We start from the raw sequence: 17,375 nt of genomic DNA, 5'->3' as shown, positions 1-17,375 counted from the left end.
AACGGGAGAGGAGAAACAGCACGGAAGACATTTTTATCTGAAATTAGTCTACTAATGTCTCTGAATACTGAATTGGGGATATAAGAATGACTCACTTTCAGCTCTCTAATAGACCAGATTTCAGTAGGAATCAAGAGGCCTGGGTTCTAGTCCCACTTCTCTCACTGTTTGACCTCAAGTAAATAATTTCATTTTCTGAGCCTCAGTTTCTTTACTTGTCAAATGGTTGAGAGGAAGATTAAGTTGGAAGGAGAGAACCTCTGTCTTCCCTATTTCACAAAGCTGTTTGCAAGGATCAAATAAGATAAAATGGTAAGAATGCCCTTAGAAAAAATTTAAGTATAATACTCGTCTCTTCCATATTTCTCCAGGATCCCTGTTTCCCCCTAGTGTTGGGGACGTGACCATTGTGGCTGCACCAGAGAATACCACAGTAGTCGCTGGTCAGAGTGTGGTGATGGAGTGCATGGCTTCAGCTGACCCCACTCCCTTTGTGTCCTGGATCCGACAGGGTGAGTGCAGGGAATGGAGCTGATGGAGAAGGAAGGACAGGGAGGGAAGATCCTGGGAAAGAGTGATATGGAGCCTCAGGATCTTCTAGAACCTGTAGATTGAAACTTTCATCGGACTCTGAAGAGCAGCTAAATCGGAGTCGAGACAGATGGGCCATGTTGAGCAAGGATTTGGCTGATAGTCTGGTAACCTCTCTCTCAAAGTCCCTTTTGAGGGAAGAGAGGAGTTATTAAGGTTTGAAGCCTGCCGGAGGACCCCACTCCAATCAGTCCAATGTGGAATAGTAGAAAGAATTCTGGGTCTCAAATCAGAGGACAAGGGTTCAAATCTCAGCTCAGCCTCTTTGTTTCTGTAAATCCTTTCTCTAGGACTCTGTTTTTTCTCATTTGTAAAATGAGTGTTGGACTAAATGATCTTGAAAGCTGCCTGCCAGGCATAAATCTTTCATCCTGAGGCTTTCCATGTATAGAGTGCTTTTATCTTTGATGCCTTTTATCTATACACCACAATTGCTTTTATCTTTCCCTGGGAACCATTCAATCAACTAATATTTCTTGAGGGCCTACCATGTATAGACCCTCAATGTGTTAGCTACCCTTGAGAGGGATCTAAAGATAGAATCTCTGCTCTCTAGATGGGGAGAGAAGACGTATATTTACATATACAGACCTATAGAGACATACAGATATTCCCTCCACATTGCAACTTTCCCCATCTCAGTTTTGATATATCATGAGTCAACATAAGAAGTTAAATGGGAATTTTGGAGGAGTTTTATGGAAGACACAGACAGCATGCAAAAAGTCAGAAAACCACAGAAAAGGTTTAGAAACTCAGAAATGCATAAAATATACTCATAATATTGTATAATATCAACATGTTTTTAACGCCAAAAATAAATGCAATTTATTTTTTAAACTTCAAAAAAGTAAAAAGTTAAACTGTCTAAAAAATGATGTGAAAGCCAGCAGACAACACATGCAATGTAGAAATATCTTTGTTTAGTAAATCATAAGGGCATAAAATGTATGTACTGTTTTTATTTTTAAATGTATCTTTGTACATGCAGTATGTGCACTATTATTCTCAAATGTATTTCTTTCAAAAATTTTTCTTTATTTGTTTATATTTTTAAAATTTCTTCTTCATACAGTATTTTTATTTAACATTGACCTACATATAGCCTAGGACCAAATACTTAACCCAAATTTTATGATAAGGTACTGTAAACACCCCATAAAAGGAAAAAAATTCAGATTTTTTTCTTTGGTATGAAGAGAGAGCCAAAAAATTTTCTGTGGATTTTCCAGATCCCAGGGGTGTTTCACCCCTAGTCCCTGAAATGTGGAAGGAATACTCATGTATATATATATAGACATATATGTGTATGTAAACATTCCATAAAAGAAAAAGAAAAAAATCAGATTTCTTCTCTAGTATGAAGAGACGAAAACTTTTCCATGGATTTTCCAGATCTAAAGGGTGCTTCACCCCTAACCCCCGAAATGTGGAAGGGATACCTGTGTATATATCTAGACATATGTACGTATATATATGTATGTATGTGTGTGTGTATATATATATATGTGTGTATATATATATATATATATAATAGCCGACCATCCAAGGTGATGTTGGTGAATGCCTTGGTGAATGCCAATAACTGCAACACAGGTAGTAAGCAGAGATCACCATTTGGGTCCATCTTCTTATTTGGTCCTCATATCTACATGTGAGGAAGGTGAGTCAGGTACGAAGATGGTGATGAAGATTTTCAGTATGATAGCTGAAAAAAGCACTGTTCTTAGGAGTCAGAAGAATCAGTTAAGCAGGCATTTATTAAAAATCTACTGTGTGCAGGGCACTGGACTAATACAGGAGATATAAATATGAAAAGTAATGGATGCTGCTCTCAAAAAATTAAAAATCTAATAAATCTAGGTCCACTAGCTACTAGCAATATTATTTTGGGAAAGTCACTTAAACTCTCTGTTAGTTTCCTCACCTATAAAAATTGGGGTAATACCTGTGAGGGGGAATAATCATATCTTAATATTGCAAATCTACACCTTCTTCCCCGTTCTTTTGCTATCTTCTTCTCCTTCATAGATATTGAAAATCAAAAGTGGTAGGACAACTAAGTGGCTTAGAGGATAGAGAGCCAAGAGATCTTGATCTTGGGTTCAAATCTAGCTTCAGACACTTCCTAGCTGTGGTACCCTGGGCAAGTCACTTAACCCCCATTGCCTAGCCCTTACCATTCTTCTGCCTTAGAACCAATACACAATGTTGATTCTAAGATGGGTGGTAAGTTTAAAAAAAAAAACTTATGAAGGAACTAAAGGATGGAATGCTTTGATCTGAAATCAATTCTTTGGCTGAGGCTAGTGGCTTTTTATCAAGAGTCCCCTCTTAGGGTTGTCTTGGAATCTTTTTTTGCTGATGATACTTTAATTCTTACTTTCTGTTCTGGTTCTCCTCTCTTCACTTTGCATCGGTTCATGTGTCTTTCCATAACCATTCATTTCTTATCAAGATTTCATTAACTTCATTTTTGTGTGTGTTGTTGTTCAGTGTGCACTGTGTTAAGTGCCTTCTGCTCCTCTTAAATCAATGAAAGAATCTGTAAGAATTTATTTCCATTTTGAGAATTCTTTTTTTTAATACAAGTATTTTTAAAGTTTCTATTATGTAATAGGCACTGTGGTAGGTACTAGGCATATAAGTGAAACAATCCCTTCCTTTATGGAACTTATTTTCTAAAGATGTTCATTGTAGCTACCTTTAAAATAAAGGAGGGAAAGGGGACCCTAGTGTGTGTATGGGGGGATGAGGAAGACCTGCAACCAGGTGGGAAATGATGAGACATCTACACTGGTCTCCCTTCCTAAATGGAGGGTCTGAAAGGAGCTCTCATGTCTACCTGCCACCCTCTCCAGTGAGCAGGAAAAAGGGGTCCCAGGGCGAGGGAGGCGGAGGAGATGCAAGCTTCAGAAATGATGCAATGTTGCAAGAAGATGAATTCCTGAAGGCAATGATGAGTCAAGAGATCAGCCAGGTGGGAAATGATGAGAGAGCTGTACTGGACCCCCAAATGCAGGAATAATCAAAGCATCACAATCCACCCATAAACCAACACCAATTCTTGTAGTGCCCCTAGAGGAGAGTCTCCTCTATGAACTCTATGAGAGTTTTCTACATGCGTGAGGAAAACCATGTCTTTAGGGCAACTCACATCTCTTGACTGAAAGTCCTTCGTACCTTTAGGTGGCACAGTGGATAGGATATTGAGCCTGGAATCAGGCGGACTTGAGTTAAAATGTGGCCCCAGATACTCACCAACTGTGTGACCCTAGGCAAGTCATTTAACTTCTTTTTGCCTCAGTTTCCTCAATTGTAAAATGGGGAGAAGAGGAAGAGCACTATCTCACTGAGTTGTTAAAAAACGAGACAATATTTGTCTTAGCTTAGCAGTTCCTGGCATATAATAGATGCTGTATAAATGTTTCTTCCTTTTGCCTTTGGGGCAATCTGTATCACCCAAAGCTACTTCTCTGCTAGTTGCACCCCCACCCTAATCTGGTCCTCACTGCTCTCTTGCTGGATAAACCTGTTTCTCTTCTATTCTTGAGCTGATGAGATGGTGGCAACCTCTTTTACCTCATATTTGCTCTTTAACAGGTACTGAGATAATTTTACACTATGTCCAATCAATCCACAATAGTATATTCTAAAAGGATGCTGTGATGGTCCTCCAGCTCTAGCTTTTCTCTCAGACCAGAGAGGATCAGTAGAGAGCAATTAAGCCCCTCCGAGAGGCTTCTCTCAGGGGACAGATGCTGAGTTCAATGTAGTCTGTCTGTTCCTGATGCCTGAGTCATATCCAGCACCTGTTAGGTTCTTCCTCCTTTCCTGGGTGACCCAGTGGATAGAATGCCAAACATAGCATCAGGGAGACTTCAGTTCAAATCTAGCCTCTGGTACTCTCTAGCTCCCTGATCCTAGACAAGTCAACTATTAAACTATTTTCTCATCTGTAAAAAGGGAATAATAACAGCACCTGCTTCTTAGAGTTGTTGTGTGGATGGAATGAGCCTATAAGTGGTGCCTTAAAAAGTGTTTGTTCCCTTCCCTTTCCCCAGTCCTGCAGGGTGCCCCATAACAGAGCCTCCCGGGGCGATGATTTAGCCTTCTCTTAATATGGCAAAACTGGAAACATCCAACTTTTTGTCAAAAAAAAACCCTAATTTTTTTAGACTCCAGTGATTTGATGCCATGATGGTCATTTTGCTTACTTTTATCATGAATACGGACAGTGAGATAACTAAGCGTCCCCTTGAAAAGATGTCCTTGGACATGTGACGGGGGCACCTGGAAGCACCTGGAAGCACCATCGTGCCATGGCTACGGCTCTTTTGTTTTCACTGAAGATACTAGGATTGATTCTTTCACATTTGTGCCACGCTGAGCAACCATTTAACTCCAGCAAACAATTCAACCAGCATTTATCAAGGGTCTGCTTCCCAGGAAGCACTTTGCTGGGTCCTGGGGATGCAAAGGTGGAATCTATGAAATCCTTTCTCTTTGAATTGATTTAGAATAACAGATAGAGAATAGATTCTGGGATTTAGAAAACCAGCAGTTAAATGAATATCTCTCTCTGGTCTAAAAATTGTCATTCCTGCTACTTTCGATCCCCTTTTTGAGCATCTTTCTGTTGTTCTCAGCCCAGAAGGAAAAAGCAATCTTATTAGGACCATTTTGCCTCTTTTTTTTTTAATAGCGACTTCAGTTGATGATGACTTTTTCCATATGTGTCTAGGCAGAAACTCAGAGAGTAATTATGGTCTATCACTCAATATACTTGGCATTGGCAAAGACACTGACTAAGGAGTTGGGTTTGAGAGGTAGCTAAATGGCTCAGTGTATTGAGAGCCAGGCCTAGAGATGGGAGGTCCTGGGTTCAAACCCTGGCCTTAGACACTTCCCATCTGTGTGATCCTGGGCAAGTCACTTCTCCCCCATTATTGAACCCTTACCTTACCTTACCTTCTGCTTTGGAACCAGTAAACAATGTTGATTATAAGATGGATGGTAAGGGTTTAAAAAATAGTTGGATTCAAATCCCATTGTACCTCTGTCTCTCATTGTTTGTATGGCCTTGGACAAGTCATCACCTCCCTGGCTTCAGTTTCTTCATCTGTAAGATGAAAGGTTTAGATTACATGGCCCCCAAGATCCCTTTTAGCCCTTGATTTATGAGCCCATGAACATTCAAGAATGTGTGCTCTGGGGCAGCTGGTAGCTTAGTGGATAGAGCACCAAGACTAGAGTAGTGAGGTCATGGGTTCAAATCTGGCCTCAGAAGTTTCCTAACTGTGGGACCCTGGTCACTTAACCCTGATTGTCTAGCCTTTGCCATTCTTCTTTCTTAGAACAGATACTAAGACAGAAAGTGAGGGTTAAAAAAAACAAAAACAAAGAATTTGTGCTCTGCTGGAATAACTTGAATGATCAAAGCTAATTCCTTACCATGATGGGATGTCAAGATAGGACTTCAGGGGGTTTTGCTCTGTAAATGCTTCTGCCCATGTAATATGATATAATTATCAGAGAACACCTGGCTTCGATTCGGAAGACCAATGTCAGATCAGGTCTGACACTTTCTAGTTGCTTATAGTGAGAAAGTCACTTAAACTCCCCTTAGTCTTAGTTTTCTCATTTCTAAAATAGGAACCATTATATTCACACCAACTATGTCACAGGGTAACTATGTGAGGAAAGCACTTTGTAAATGTAAAGATCTCATTTGTCACCTGAAGAGACAGAAGTACTTTTTATCTATGTGACTGCCCTTCTGCAAGGAAAGGAAGTAAGAGGTGTGGGAGAGAGACAGACAGAGACAGAGAAAGACAGAGAAAAAGATACAAAGACTGAAAAAAGATAGAGAGGAAGGAAGGCAGGAAGGAAGGAAGGAAAGAAGGAAGGAAGGAAGGAAGGAAAGAAAGAAAGAAAGAAAGAAAGAAAGAAAGAAAGAAAGAAAGAAAGAAAGAAAGAAAGAAAGAAAGAAAGAAAGAAAGAAAGAAAGAAAGAAAGAAAGAAAGAAAGAAAGAAAGAAAGAAAGAGAGAGAGAAAGAGAGAGAGAGAGAGAGAGAGAAAGAAAGGAAGGAAGGAGAGAGAGAGAGAGAAAGAGAGAGAAAGGAAGGAAGAAAGAAAGAAAGAAAGAAAGAAAGAAAGAAAGAAAGAAAGAAAGAAAGAAAGAAAGAAAGAAAGAAAGAAAGAAAGAAAGAAAGGAAGGAAGGAAGGAAGGAAGGAAGGAAGGAAGGAAGGAAGGAAGGAAGGAAGGAAGGAAGAAAGAAAGAGAAAGAGAGAGAAAGAAAGAGAGAGAAGGAGAGAAAAAGAAAGGAAGGAAAGAAAGAAGGAAGGGAGGGAGGAAGGAAGGAAGGAAGGAAGGAAGGAAGGAAGGAAGGAAGGAAGGAAGGAAGGAAGGAAGGAAGGAAGGAAGGAAGGAAGGAAGGAAGGAAGGAAGGAAGGAAGGAAGGAAGGAAGGAAGGAAGGAAGGAAGGGAGGGAGAGAGAGATTAAGTGAGGGTGATAGAGCAGGTTGGTACAGAGTCAGGTCTAGAATCCAAGTCCTGCTGGCTCCTATCCTTATACATTCTTCATCTGAATTGCCTCGTTACATACATACTTGTTACTTCATGACAGTCACCTTGTCCTTTGGGGTCCTGAGGAAGCTTTCAGTTGGACTTTTCATTGACTGACAAATGTCTCCAGAGAAAGAACTGATGGAGTCTGAATACAAATGGAAGCATACTGTTTTTCACTTTATTTTCTTTGGGGGTTTTAAAAATATGTTTCTTCTTCTACAATATGACTAATATAGAAATATGTTTTGCATGATAGCATGTGTATAACCTACATCAAATTGCTGTTTCAGGGAGAGGGGAAGGAGAGAGAGAGAGAGAGAGAGAGGGAGGGAGGGAGAACCTGAAACTCAAAATTTTTAAAAAGAATGTTAAAAATTGTTTTAATATGTAATTGGGGAAAAAATTAAATATTACTCAAAATAAAATGTTCTTAAATACACTGAAATGAAAGTAGGTGAAAGAGATGTACAACTCTCAGGACAAGAAGCATTTAAAATGCTTTCAATCTATTTCCCACATGTATATTTTATTTTTTTTGTTTATTTATTTAATTAATTTAGAATATTTTTCCATGGTTATAAGATTTGTGTTCTTTCCCTCCCCTCCTCCCAACCCCTCTCATAGCCAACGAGCAATTCCACTGGATTTTACACCACATGTATATTTTAAAAATTAATTTTATATGGAAATGTTTTATATGACTTCACATGTATAATAGCTATCATATTGCTTGCCTTTTCAGTAGTTGGGGGAGAGAAATAGAATTTGTAACTCAAAATTTTTAAATTAAAAAAAAGTTAATTTATTAAAATCTTTTACCTTTTTATCACCTTCATTTCTGAATATGTTTCCCACCCATTCCTCACCCCTGGAGAGAACAAAAAGTGATAAACAACGAGAAGAAGAAAACGCAGTTTAGCCACTGGTGAACAGATCAATCTAGCCTGACAGTAATAATAATAATAATATCTAGTATTTATAGAATGCTTTAAAGTTTGTAAAGCACTATTCGTAGGTTAACCCATTTGATCCTCATAACAACCACTTAAGGTTGATGCTGTTATCATCCCCATTTTATAGATAAGGAAACTGAGGCAGACAGACAAAAGCCAAATGACTTATCCAAAGTCACACAGCTCTTACATGTCTAAGGTAGGATTTGAACTCAAGTCCTCCTGATTCCAAGTCCTGTATTCTGTCCACTATAGTGCCTAGCTGCCTCAATATGTGAAATGTGCCATACCCCCATAGCCCCTACCTCTGCAAAGAAGGGATAGGAGATACATTTATTCTCTCATCTCTTCTTTGAAAACAAGCTTGGCCATTAAAAGAATAACAGGGGCAGCTACGTGGTTTAGTGGATAGAGAGCCAGGTCCAGAAATAAGAAGTCCTGGGTTCAAAAATCTAGCATCAGCCACTTCCTAGCCGTGTGACCCTGGGCAAGTCACTTAATCCCCATCCCCTAGCCCTTAATACTCTTCTGCCTTGGAACCAATACTTAGTATTGATTCTAAGATGGGAGTAAGGGTTTAAAGAAAAAAGAATATAGCATTCAATCTTGTTTTGTCCTGTTTCTTTCCTTTTATATAATTGTATATTGTTTTCCTAATACTTATTTTACATCAGTTCATATAAATCTTCCCATGCTTCTCTGAATGCTTCTCTGCATCATTTTCTAGAGCAGTGGTATCAAAATTTAAAAAGAAACAGGGATGAATATAATGGAAATGTGTTTTGAGTGATAATACATGTATAACCCAACGGAATTGCTTGTCAACTCCAGGAAGGGGGTTGGGAAGAGGTGGGAGGAGACAGCATGAATCATGTAATCCTGGAAAACTTATGTGTAAATTTTTTTATTGGAATAAAATTAAAAAGAAAAAAGAAACAGGGACCACTAAACCATACATATGGATCTTGGCATGGAATTGGAAAACCATACATGTTTTTATATACATTTTTAGAGAAATAAGTCAACACATTAAAATCATATAGGAACTATATTTTGATCTGGCTCAGGACGCTCAGGAATATTCCATATCTCACAATTTTTTTAGCCTGCAATTTGCCCCAATTTGATGGACATCTAGTTGGTTTCCAGTTCATTGCCTCCCAAGAAGGTGTTGTTAAATGCACACACATTTTAGAAGTTCCTAGACCCTCTGACTAAAGTTGTACCAGAAAAACCTTTAGTACAATCCTGGCTTAAGAGAGGTAGGGAAGAAGGTGTTCCTAACTAGTTTTTTGCATTATTTTATTGAGGAAGTGAATCTAGAACATGTACCCACTTGCCTAGATTATCTGAGCAACCTGAGCTCCAGAGATGGGGTAGGGGAAGATTTTCAGAAGAAGTGGGCATCTCCCCAGTGGACTTCTCTCTTCTCTCTACCTCTAGATGGAAAGCCAATCTCCACAGACGTCATTGTCCTTGGACGCACAAACCTATTGATCACACACACGCAGCCCCATCACTCTGGTGTCTATGTCTGCCGAGCCAACAAGCCCCGGACACGACATTTTGTCACAGCTGCTGCTGAACTCAGGGTGTTGGGTGAGAATGGGGTTTGGAGAGGGTTGGGGGCCAGAAAAATTGGGGTGGTCCTATGGTTGGAGCAATTAAAGGGAAAAGGATTGTGGGAGCAAGTGGTCTGGTGTCTGACTGAGAAATGGGCAACAAGGCAGAAAGTGGAGTGAATTCAGTTGGTATATAGAGGAATGTGAGGCAGGTAGCAGGGTGGGTTTAGGGAACGTTTATGTAAAAAAGCAATAGAGGTGGCGGGGAGAGAATTTGGAACAGAAACTATAATGAAATTGAATTTCTAATAAAGGGAACAATTAGGTAGTTCAACAAATTGAAAGCCAGATCTAGAGACAGGAGGTCCTGGATTCAAATCTGCCTAGCCCTTACCACTCTTCTGCCTTGGAACCAATACTTAGTATTGATTCTAAGATGGAAAGTAAAGAGGAAGGAAGGAAGGAAGGAAGGAAGGAAGGAAGGAAGGAAGGAAGGAAGGAAGGAAGGAAGGAAGGAAGGAAGGAAGGAAGGAAGGAAGGAAGGAAGGAAGGAAGGAAGGAAGGAAGAAGGAAGGAAGGGAGAGAGAGAGGGAGGAAGTTAGGAAGGGAGGGAGGGAGGGAGGAAGTTAGGAAGGAAGGAAAGAACCCGGGAAGTTAGGAAGGAAACTAGGAAGGAAGGAAGGAAAGAAGGAAGCTAGGAAGGAAGGGAGCAAGGGGCCAGAGGTGGGTAGTGCAGGGGGGTGGGAGTGGAAATCTAGAACAGAAACAGTGGGGTGTTGGAGGCATTGAGTGAGGGAGAGGGGATAGAGGCAGTTAGATAAAAAAGATGACACCAAAAGAAGGAATTTGGGAGATCAAGTAAGGGGAAGCTAGAGAATGAGTTCTGGGGGTATTTTATTATTACAACCCAAGATGGAAAAAGGAGGAAAATTACTTAACTCTAGAGAAGGAGTGTATGGTGGGAGAAGGTATGATAGGGTAGAAGCCTATTGGGATGGGGAATAAGGAAAAGTGAGAAACATAAAATATGACCTGAAGAGAGGTTAGAGTAAGTCTGGGGGAATAACTAGAGGGACAAACTGAGTCATGATGAGAAAAAGAGGCTGGAGGCTGGGTGAGGTGCCTGGGATGAAGGGAGACAATCCCTTTTTGTCCTTCCCAGCATCCCCCGTCATCTCCCAGGCTCCAGAGACCATCTCCCGTACGAGGGCGAGTACAGCACGTTTTGTGTGCCGGGCAGAGGGTGAACCAGTGCCGACACTTCATTGGCTACGGAATGGGGAACCTCTGCTGTCCAATGGGAGGGTCAAGATCCAGGCTGGTGGAGGCAGCTTGGTCATCACACAGATTGGCCTGGAGGATGCTGGCTACTACCAGTGTGTGGCCAAGAACAGACTGGGTACAGCATGTGCCACAGCTCGCCTGGCTGTCATTGTCCGAGAGGGGCTTCCCAGTGCCCCTACCAGAGTGGCTGCCACACCACTGACCAGCACCTCAGTCCTAGTGTCCTGGGAGCGTCCAGAGCTGCACAGTGAGCAGATAATCGGCTTTTCTCTTCACTATCAGAAGGCACTGGGTATGTCCCTCTTGTACTCCTTACCTATGACACAATAAGAAGAAATGGAGAGGTTTGGTTTCAAAATAACAAAGGTGGGGGAAAGGGGAAGGAGAGAGTAAGTCTAAGGATCTCTGGAGATTCTAAAGAAGGAGTGTGTTTTTCTTAAAGCCTCTTTGTGTTTTTCTTCCTCCCACTGGTGGAACCAATGAGAGAGAATAGGGCTTGAATGGCAGTGGAAGAGATTGGGGTTATACATTGGGAGGAATTATTGGTGGTGCTGCAGAGGATAAGAGAGACTGAACCAGCGGATACACAAAGGCTTTGGTGGATCTTTAAGAAGGAAAGATTCTAGTCTTGTCTTTGTGGGCTAAAGGAAAGGGCAATCCACCTGAGAGGCAGGGGGCTGGATCATATGCCCTTTTAAAGGCTTTCAGAAAAATGTATGTGGGGGAAATTCTCTGATTCTGACCTGAAAAGTAGTTGTTTTTAGATCTAGATTTTGTTTTGTTATTGGGGAATTTTGTGGTATTCTTAGAATGCTGACTAGAGCTCCCAGGGTCCTCTATCCTGCCTCAACCTATTTCTGGCAATAAAAGACCTCAGGAAAGGGGCATAAACAAGAACAGACAATTGAGGAAGACCATGCGTTTTTAGTCCTGGTAGACCTGTAAAAAGCAACATTTCACTATTTCCCTTTGCCCCTCCAATCCATAATGATGCAATTATGGCCTTTTTTTAGATGCAGAGGACTGGTCTATAAGCTCCTCCAACTCAAGCCAGCCTCTGGGGGAAAGTGTTCAGGTTTGAGACTGAACTTGAGGTCAGCTGCCTTTTGGTGATTTCTCATGTCCTTACCCCCTCCTCTCTTTCCCCCCCTCTCAATCCCAACTCTTCCAGGCACTGACAATGTGGAGTACCAATTTGCCGTCAACAATGACACCACAGAGATGCAGGTCCGAGACCTGGACCCCAACACCGACTATGAGTTCTACGTGGTCGCCTATTCCCAGTTGGGAGCCAGCCGCACCTCAGCCCCTGCCCTTGTCCACACCCTGGATGATGGTATAGCCAATGACCGATTGGGAGGGATGAATGGGGAAATGGGACCCGGCTTGGGGAGGGGGATGACAGGAAGGAGGAGGGGTCCAAGAGATGCCCTTAATCTCATCATTGATCATAATACTTCCTAAAACATGTTTACAACTTTTCCCCTTGAAAAGTGCTTTTGTATCCATCATCTCATCTTTTCTTCTCAACAGCTATGTGCAGGAGGTGGGTAAAGCAGGTGACTAGCTCCCAATGACAGATGAGGAAACGGATAGGTCTAGCATGACTTGCTCAGTCTATGAGAGACAGAGTCAATATTGCAGACCCCTGTCTTTCAGACCAGGACTCTTGCCCACTATGCCATCTCTCCTGGTCCCCGGCTTCCCCCTAACCAGTGTTTAACTGAGCGAGCTGTGAACTAAATAATTAGCCCTGAAACCATGCTAAGAGAGCCAAAAATATGCTTTCAGGCAGGGGCTTCCCAAGTCCCATTCAGGTTTCTCATTAAGGGTGGGGAATAGGGGCAGCTAGGTGGATAGAGTGCCAGGCCTGGAGAAAGGAATCCAGGGTTCAAATATGCCCTCAGACACTTCTTAGCTGGGTGGGTGACACTGGACAAGTCACTTGACCCCCATTGCCTAGCCCTTACCTCTCTTCTGTCTTGGAACTAATACTTAGTATTGATTCTAAGACAAAATGTAGAGATTATTAAAAAGAAATGAATTGATACTCAGAAGATGAGCTTAAATTTAAGCTTTTTTTTTAAAGTTAGCAATATGTAGGGGGCAGATGGGTAGCTCAGTGGATTGAGAGTCAGGCCCAGAAATGGGAAGTCTTGGGTTCAAATCTGGCCTCAGATACTTCCTAGCTGTGTGATCCTGGGCAAGTCACTTAACCCCCACTGCCTAGCCCTTACCACTCTTCTACCTTGGAACCAACACACAGTATTGATTCCAAGATGAAAGATGAGGGTTTAAAAAAAACAAAAAACAAACAAAAATAAGTCAGCAATACACAGTCTGTAGGGATCGTAAGGGATGGTTTTAGCGGCTCCCTTTTCTATTTGATTTGGGCACCACTGGTCTGGAAGCTTTGGGCATCATCTCCTCTAGCTTCCTCGTTTTTCACCAGGACACCTTTTCTACTTCTCTCTGAGATTCTAGCCTGACTCTTCCACTAGTTTGCTGTGGCTTTGAACAAATTGTTTAATTTCTCGGGGCCCTAAATTCCTCATCAGTTTGATGAACCCCCCTTTAATACTCACTTCTCAGTCCCCAGCGCTGCACCTCAGCTTTCTTTGTCCAGCACTACTCCTGGGGATATTCGAGTGACCTGGCTGCCTTTGGCGCCCTCCCTGAGCAATGGGAAAGTTGTGAAATACAAGATTGACTACTGCACATTAAGAGAAGGTGAGTAGGGCAGTTAGGTAGCACAGAGTGCCAGGTCTGGAGTCTGGAGGACTTGGGTTCATATCTAGCCTCAGACATTTCCAAGCTGTGTGACCCTGGGCAAGTCACTTAACCTCTGTTTGCCTAGCCCTTGCCCTTCTATCTTAGAGTTGTTACTAAGACAGACAGTAAGAGAGAGAAGCAGAGAGAGAGGGAAGGTGAGTGTGGGATAAGGGTCCACTTAGATCTCAGACTCTGTCCTGGTCTGGTAGAAGTAGGTCAACAGAGATTGCCCTGGTATGTGGGCATCAGGCAGGGTAGTGAGAGTCACCTGTAGCAGGAGAAATTGGGAAGAGAGTGATGTGGGCGAGGGAAGAAGGGAAGGGTAGGCTGGGAGATGCACAGAGAAAAAGGCAAGTAGAATAGGTTAGCTTAAAGCTGAGAGGATGACATCTGTGGATATGCTGAAAGTAGGGAATGGAGAAATGAATGCATGAAAGAAAAAGCATTTATTAATTCCTTTCTTGGTGCCAGCGCTGTTCTAAGCACCAGGATGCCAGATATAGTCGAGTAACAGGACAGATGGGTTTTAGGGTCTCCTCTGAGTCAGGGGCTTCTTTCTCCTGGGTTTAGGAGTGGTACTCAACAGGAAGCAAGATGGAGACAGGACCTTGGGGCTTCCCATCTCCCTCTCTTTTCCCCTTAGCCCCACTACACCCCTGGCTCTGAAGTGGTGGGCAGTCCCAGGTGATGCAACAGGGTGTGTGAGTGCAGAGTCTTCCTATTCCCTGGCTTTGTTGAGACCCCCTACCTTGGAAAGAGAAGGCAGTGTGGAGCTATGGCACCCCTCCTGGGTGAATTTCTTTTAGTTTAGATTGGGCAAACCTAGGTATATGTTCTGTTCTTGAACTAGTGTCCAAGCATCCGAGAGCCCTGAGTCTTGATGTCCAGGGCCAAGTCTCTGGGAGGCCAAGTGTCAGTGTCCCAAAGCTATTGCTAACTTGTGTCCTTTTCCTGCCTTAACAGATCAAGTTTTTTCCACTGAGGTCTCTGGGAATGAGACACAGCTCATGTTATACTCACTACAGCCCAACAAAGTGTACAGGGTGCGCATCACTGCAGGCACCAGCGCAGGCTACGGGGCCCCCTCCCAATGGACACAGCACCGAACGCCCAATACAGAAAACCAGACTCACAGTATGGAGAGCAGAGGGATGTGCTGGGGGGAAGGGGACAAAGAGGGAGGGGAGTCTGTATATGCAGGCAAAAGACCAGAAAGGAGTGTGTTGTGGATGTGTTTCCATGGGTTTGAATTCCTGGGTGGGTGTTTTGTCGTGTATTGTGAGGATGTGTGTGTTCATGTCTGTGACAGAGGTATGTGCTCCTGTCAGAGTGTGTTTTCGTATCTAGTGTTCTGTGTATCCCTATCGAAGTGTGAATATGCCCATAAAAGTCTTCCCTCTGATAGGAGCTTGGGGCCAGAGCAGATGAGTAAGTCTGTAGACCTTGACCTGTTCTTAGCATAACCTCTAAAATGGATTTGGAGGTGAGCACTGTGCTTAATTGGGGGGGAGAATGTAGCCCCCAGAGAACCAGAAAAGGGGGATTCATGTTAATATCCATTTGAATGAGCATTTGAGACTTATTAAATACTTTTTTTTCTTACCCCAACCTTTTTTCTTCCTCCATCTCCTCCAAACACTCATTTCCCTCCCATTTGTTCTCTTAACATTTCTGTATCCATTTTCCTCCTTCATCTCATCCCTCCTATCCTCATCCCTTGACTGCTCTGCTTTCTCACCTGCACCCAGTCCCCTTTGCTCCCTCAGATTTGAAGGTCAAGGCAAGAATGGAATCCTTGGTGGTGACGTGGCAACCACCCCCTCACCCTATCCAGATCTCAGGCTACAAGCTGTACTGGAGGGAGGTGGGAGCTGAGGAGACTAGCGAAGAGAGATCTTCTGGCGGTGGGAGTCGGGGGGACCAGGTCTGGGATGTGGGACCTGTCAGACTCAAGAAGAAAGTGAAGCAGTATGAGTTAACGCAGCTAGGTGAGGAAGGAATGGGCAAGGAGGCCAGGAGCCTCTGGACCTTTAAGGGGAGGGAATCTTATACATCCCTCCCTTTGGGCCCCATCCCTAAATGCTCAACTTGAGGGATCCATGAATCTGGGGAGTGGAATTAGGATACCAGAAGTCAAGGATCAGAATCTCTAATTGGTGATGGGTTGGGGAGGGGAGGTTGGTCAGAATTTGGGGTTCCCATCATAGAATTCTTGGAGGTCAAGTTGGGTCAGTGACCCTAGGGCTTATGACCCTGTGGGTCAGGGATCAAGGTCTCTGGTCACTTCTCCAGCACCTGGACGACTCTATGAAGTGAAGCTTGTTGCATTCAACAAGCATGAAGATGGTTATGCAGCCGTATGGAAGGGCAAGACAGAGAGAGCCCCTGCAGCAGGTAAGAGTTGGGCTGGGAGTTAGAGGTCAGCTCCCCTCTTTCTGTTTTCACCATGTTAGCACCAGAGTCATCCGGCTAGAATAATAGACCAAAATATGAGTGAGGCAGAATGGGAACTGGGACCCAAGCATCCGGATTTCTAGTTCAGTGTATTTTCCTTGAAAATTCAAAGTGGGGGCAGCTGGGTAGCTCAGCAGATGGAGAGCCAGGCCTAGAGATGGGAGGTCCTGGGTTCAAATTTGGCCTTAGACATTTCTAAGATGGGTGACCCTGGGCAAGTCACTTAACCCCCATTGCCTAGCCCTTACCGCTCTTCTGCCTTGGAACCAATACACAGTATTGATTCTAAAACAGAAGGTAAGGGTTAAAAAAAAAAGAAAAGAAAATTCAAAGTGGCTAGTAGGAAGTCATGCCATGGCCTGGACTGAACTCTTCATTCTTCCCTCCTCCCTGCTTCCCTTTTACCAGATCCACCAGTACAGAAGAGCCCACCTCTGCCCCCAGCCCATGTACATGCAGAGTCAAACAGCTCCACATCCATCTGGCTGCGGTGGAAGAAACCAGACTTCACCACAGTCAAGATTGTCAACTACACAGTTCGCTTCAGTCCTTGGGGGCTCAGGAATGCCTCCCTGGTCACTTACTACACCAGGTAAGGCAATGCATGGGGGGAGACGCGGCATGAGGCGTTTAGGGACCCCTCACTGCCCCCTGCTCCTCTGGGCAGTGCGGATGGTCAGGGACTGCACTCAGGGCCAGCCTGGTCTTCAGAACTGGGAATTTGTAGGAAAAAGAAAGGGATATGACATGGGAATTAAGCCCCCAGAGGCCAGAGCCTCCTGGACTTAGTACTAGCGTCTGCTACAAAATAGACGTCCTCCTGCTCCTGCCAGTTCCCAGTCTAATGAGGATACCTGCCTTTAGGGAATCCCTACCTTTTAGGGGAGCGGAAGGGACGTACAGCTATCCCTTCCACATCGAGACTCGCCCCAGAGCCATTTCGATATGCCACAGGTGAGAAATTAAATGGGAATTTTTTAGAATTTTGAGGAAGCTAAAGACGGCATACAAAGACCAGCAGATGACACAGAAAAGTCTAGAAACTCAGAAATGCGTATTTAACCCAAAATGTACAATAAGGTACTATAAATACCACATAAAAGAAAAATCAGACTTCTCTAGTGTGAAGGGAGGGCCAAAACATTTTACATGGATTTTCCATGTCATGGGGGTGCTGTGATGTGGAAG

The 17,375-nt window shown here is 43.2% G+C and overlaps 1 protein-coding gene across 2 annotated transcripts in view; it reads left to right on the top strand.

Moving 5' to 3' along the window:
• The window catches only part of IGDCC4 (immunoglobulin superfamily DCC subclass member 4), a 48,960-nt gene that overhangs the window by 16,433 nt on the left and 15,152 nt on the right, over nt 1-17,375 (top strand). For both annotated transcript variants that reach the window (XM_016428246.2, XM_056808583.1), the window contains exons 5-13: nt 372-512; nt 9,559-9,714; nt 10,840-11,253; nt 12,133-12,297; nt 13,554-13,691; nt 14,697-14,867; nt 15,482-15,721; nt 16,026-16,127; nt 16,596-16,779. In XM_016428246.2, the coding sequence (XP_016283732.2) occupies nt 372-512; nt 9,559-9,714; nt 10,840-11,253; nt 12,133-12,297; nt 13,554-13,691; nt 14,697-14,867; nt 15,482-15,721; nt 16,026-16,127; nt 16,596-16,779 (1,711 nt within the window). The remainder of the gene's footprint in view (nt 1-371; nt 513-9,558; nt 9,715-10,839; nt 11,254-12,132; nt 12,298-13,553; nt 13,692-14,696; nt 14,868-15,481; nt 15,722-16,025; nt 16,128-16,595; nt 16,780-17,375) is intronic.

This window comes from Monodelphis domestica, chromosome 1, assembly GCF_027887165.1.
Source record: "Monodelphis domestica isolate mMonDom1 chromosome 1, mMonDom1.pri, whole genome shotgun sequence".
NCBI lineage: Eukaryota > Metazoa > Chordata > Mammalia > Didelphimorphia > Didelphidae > Monodelphis > Monodelphis domestica.
This window is presented reverse-complemented; position numbering and strand designations above follow the sequence as displayed.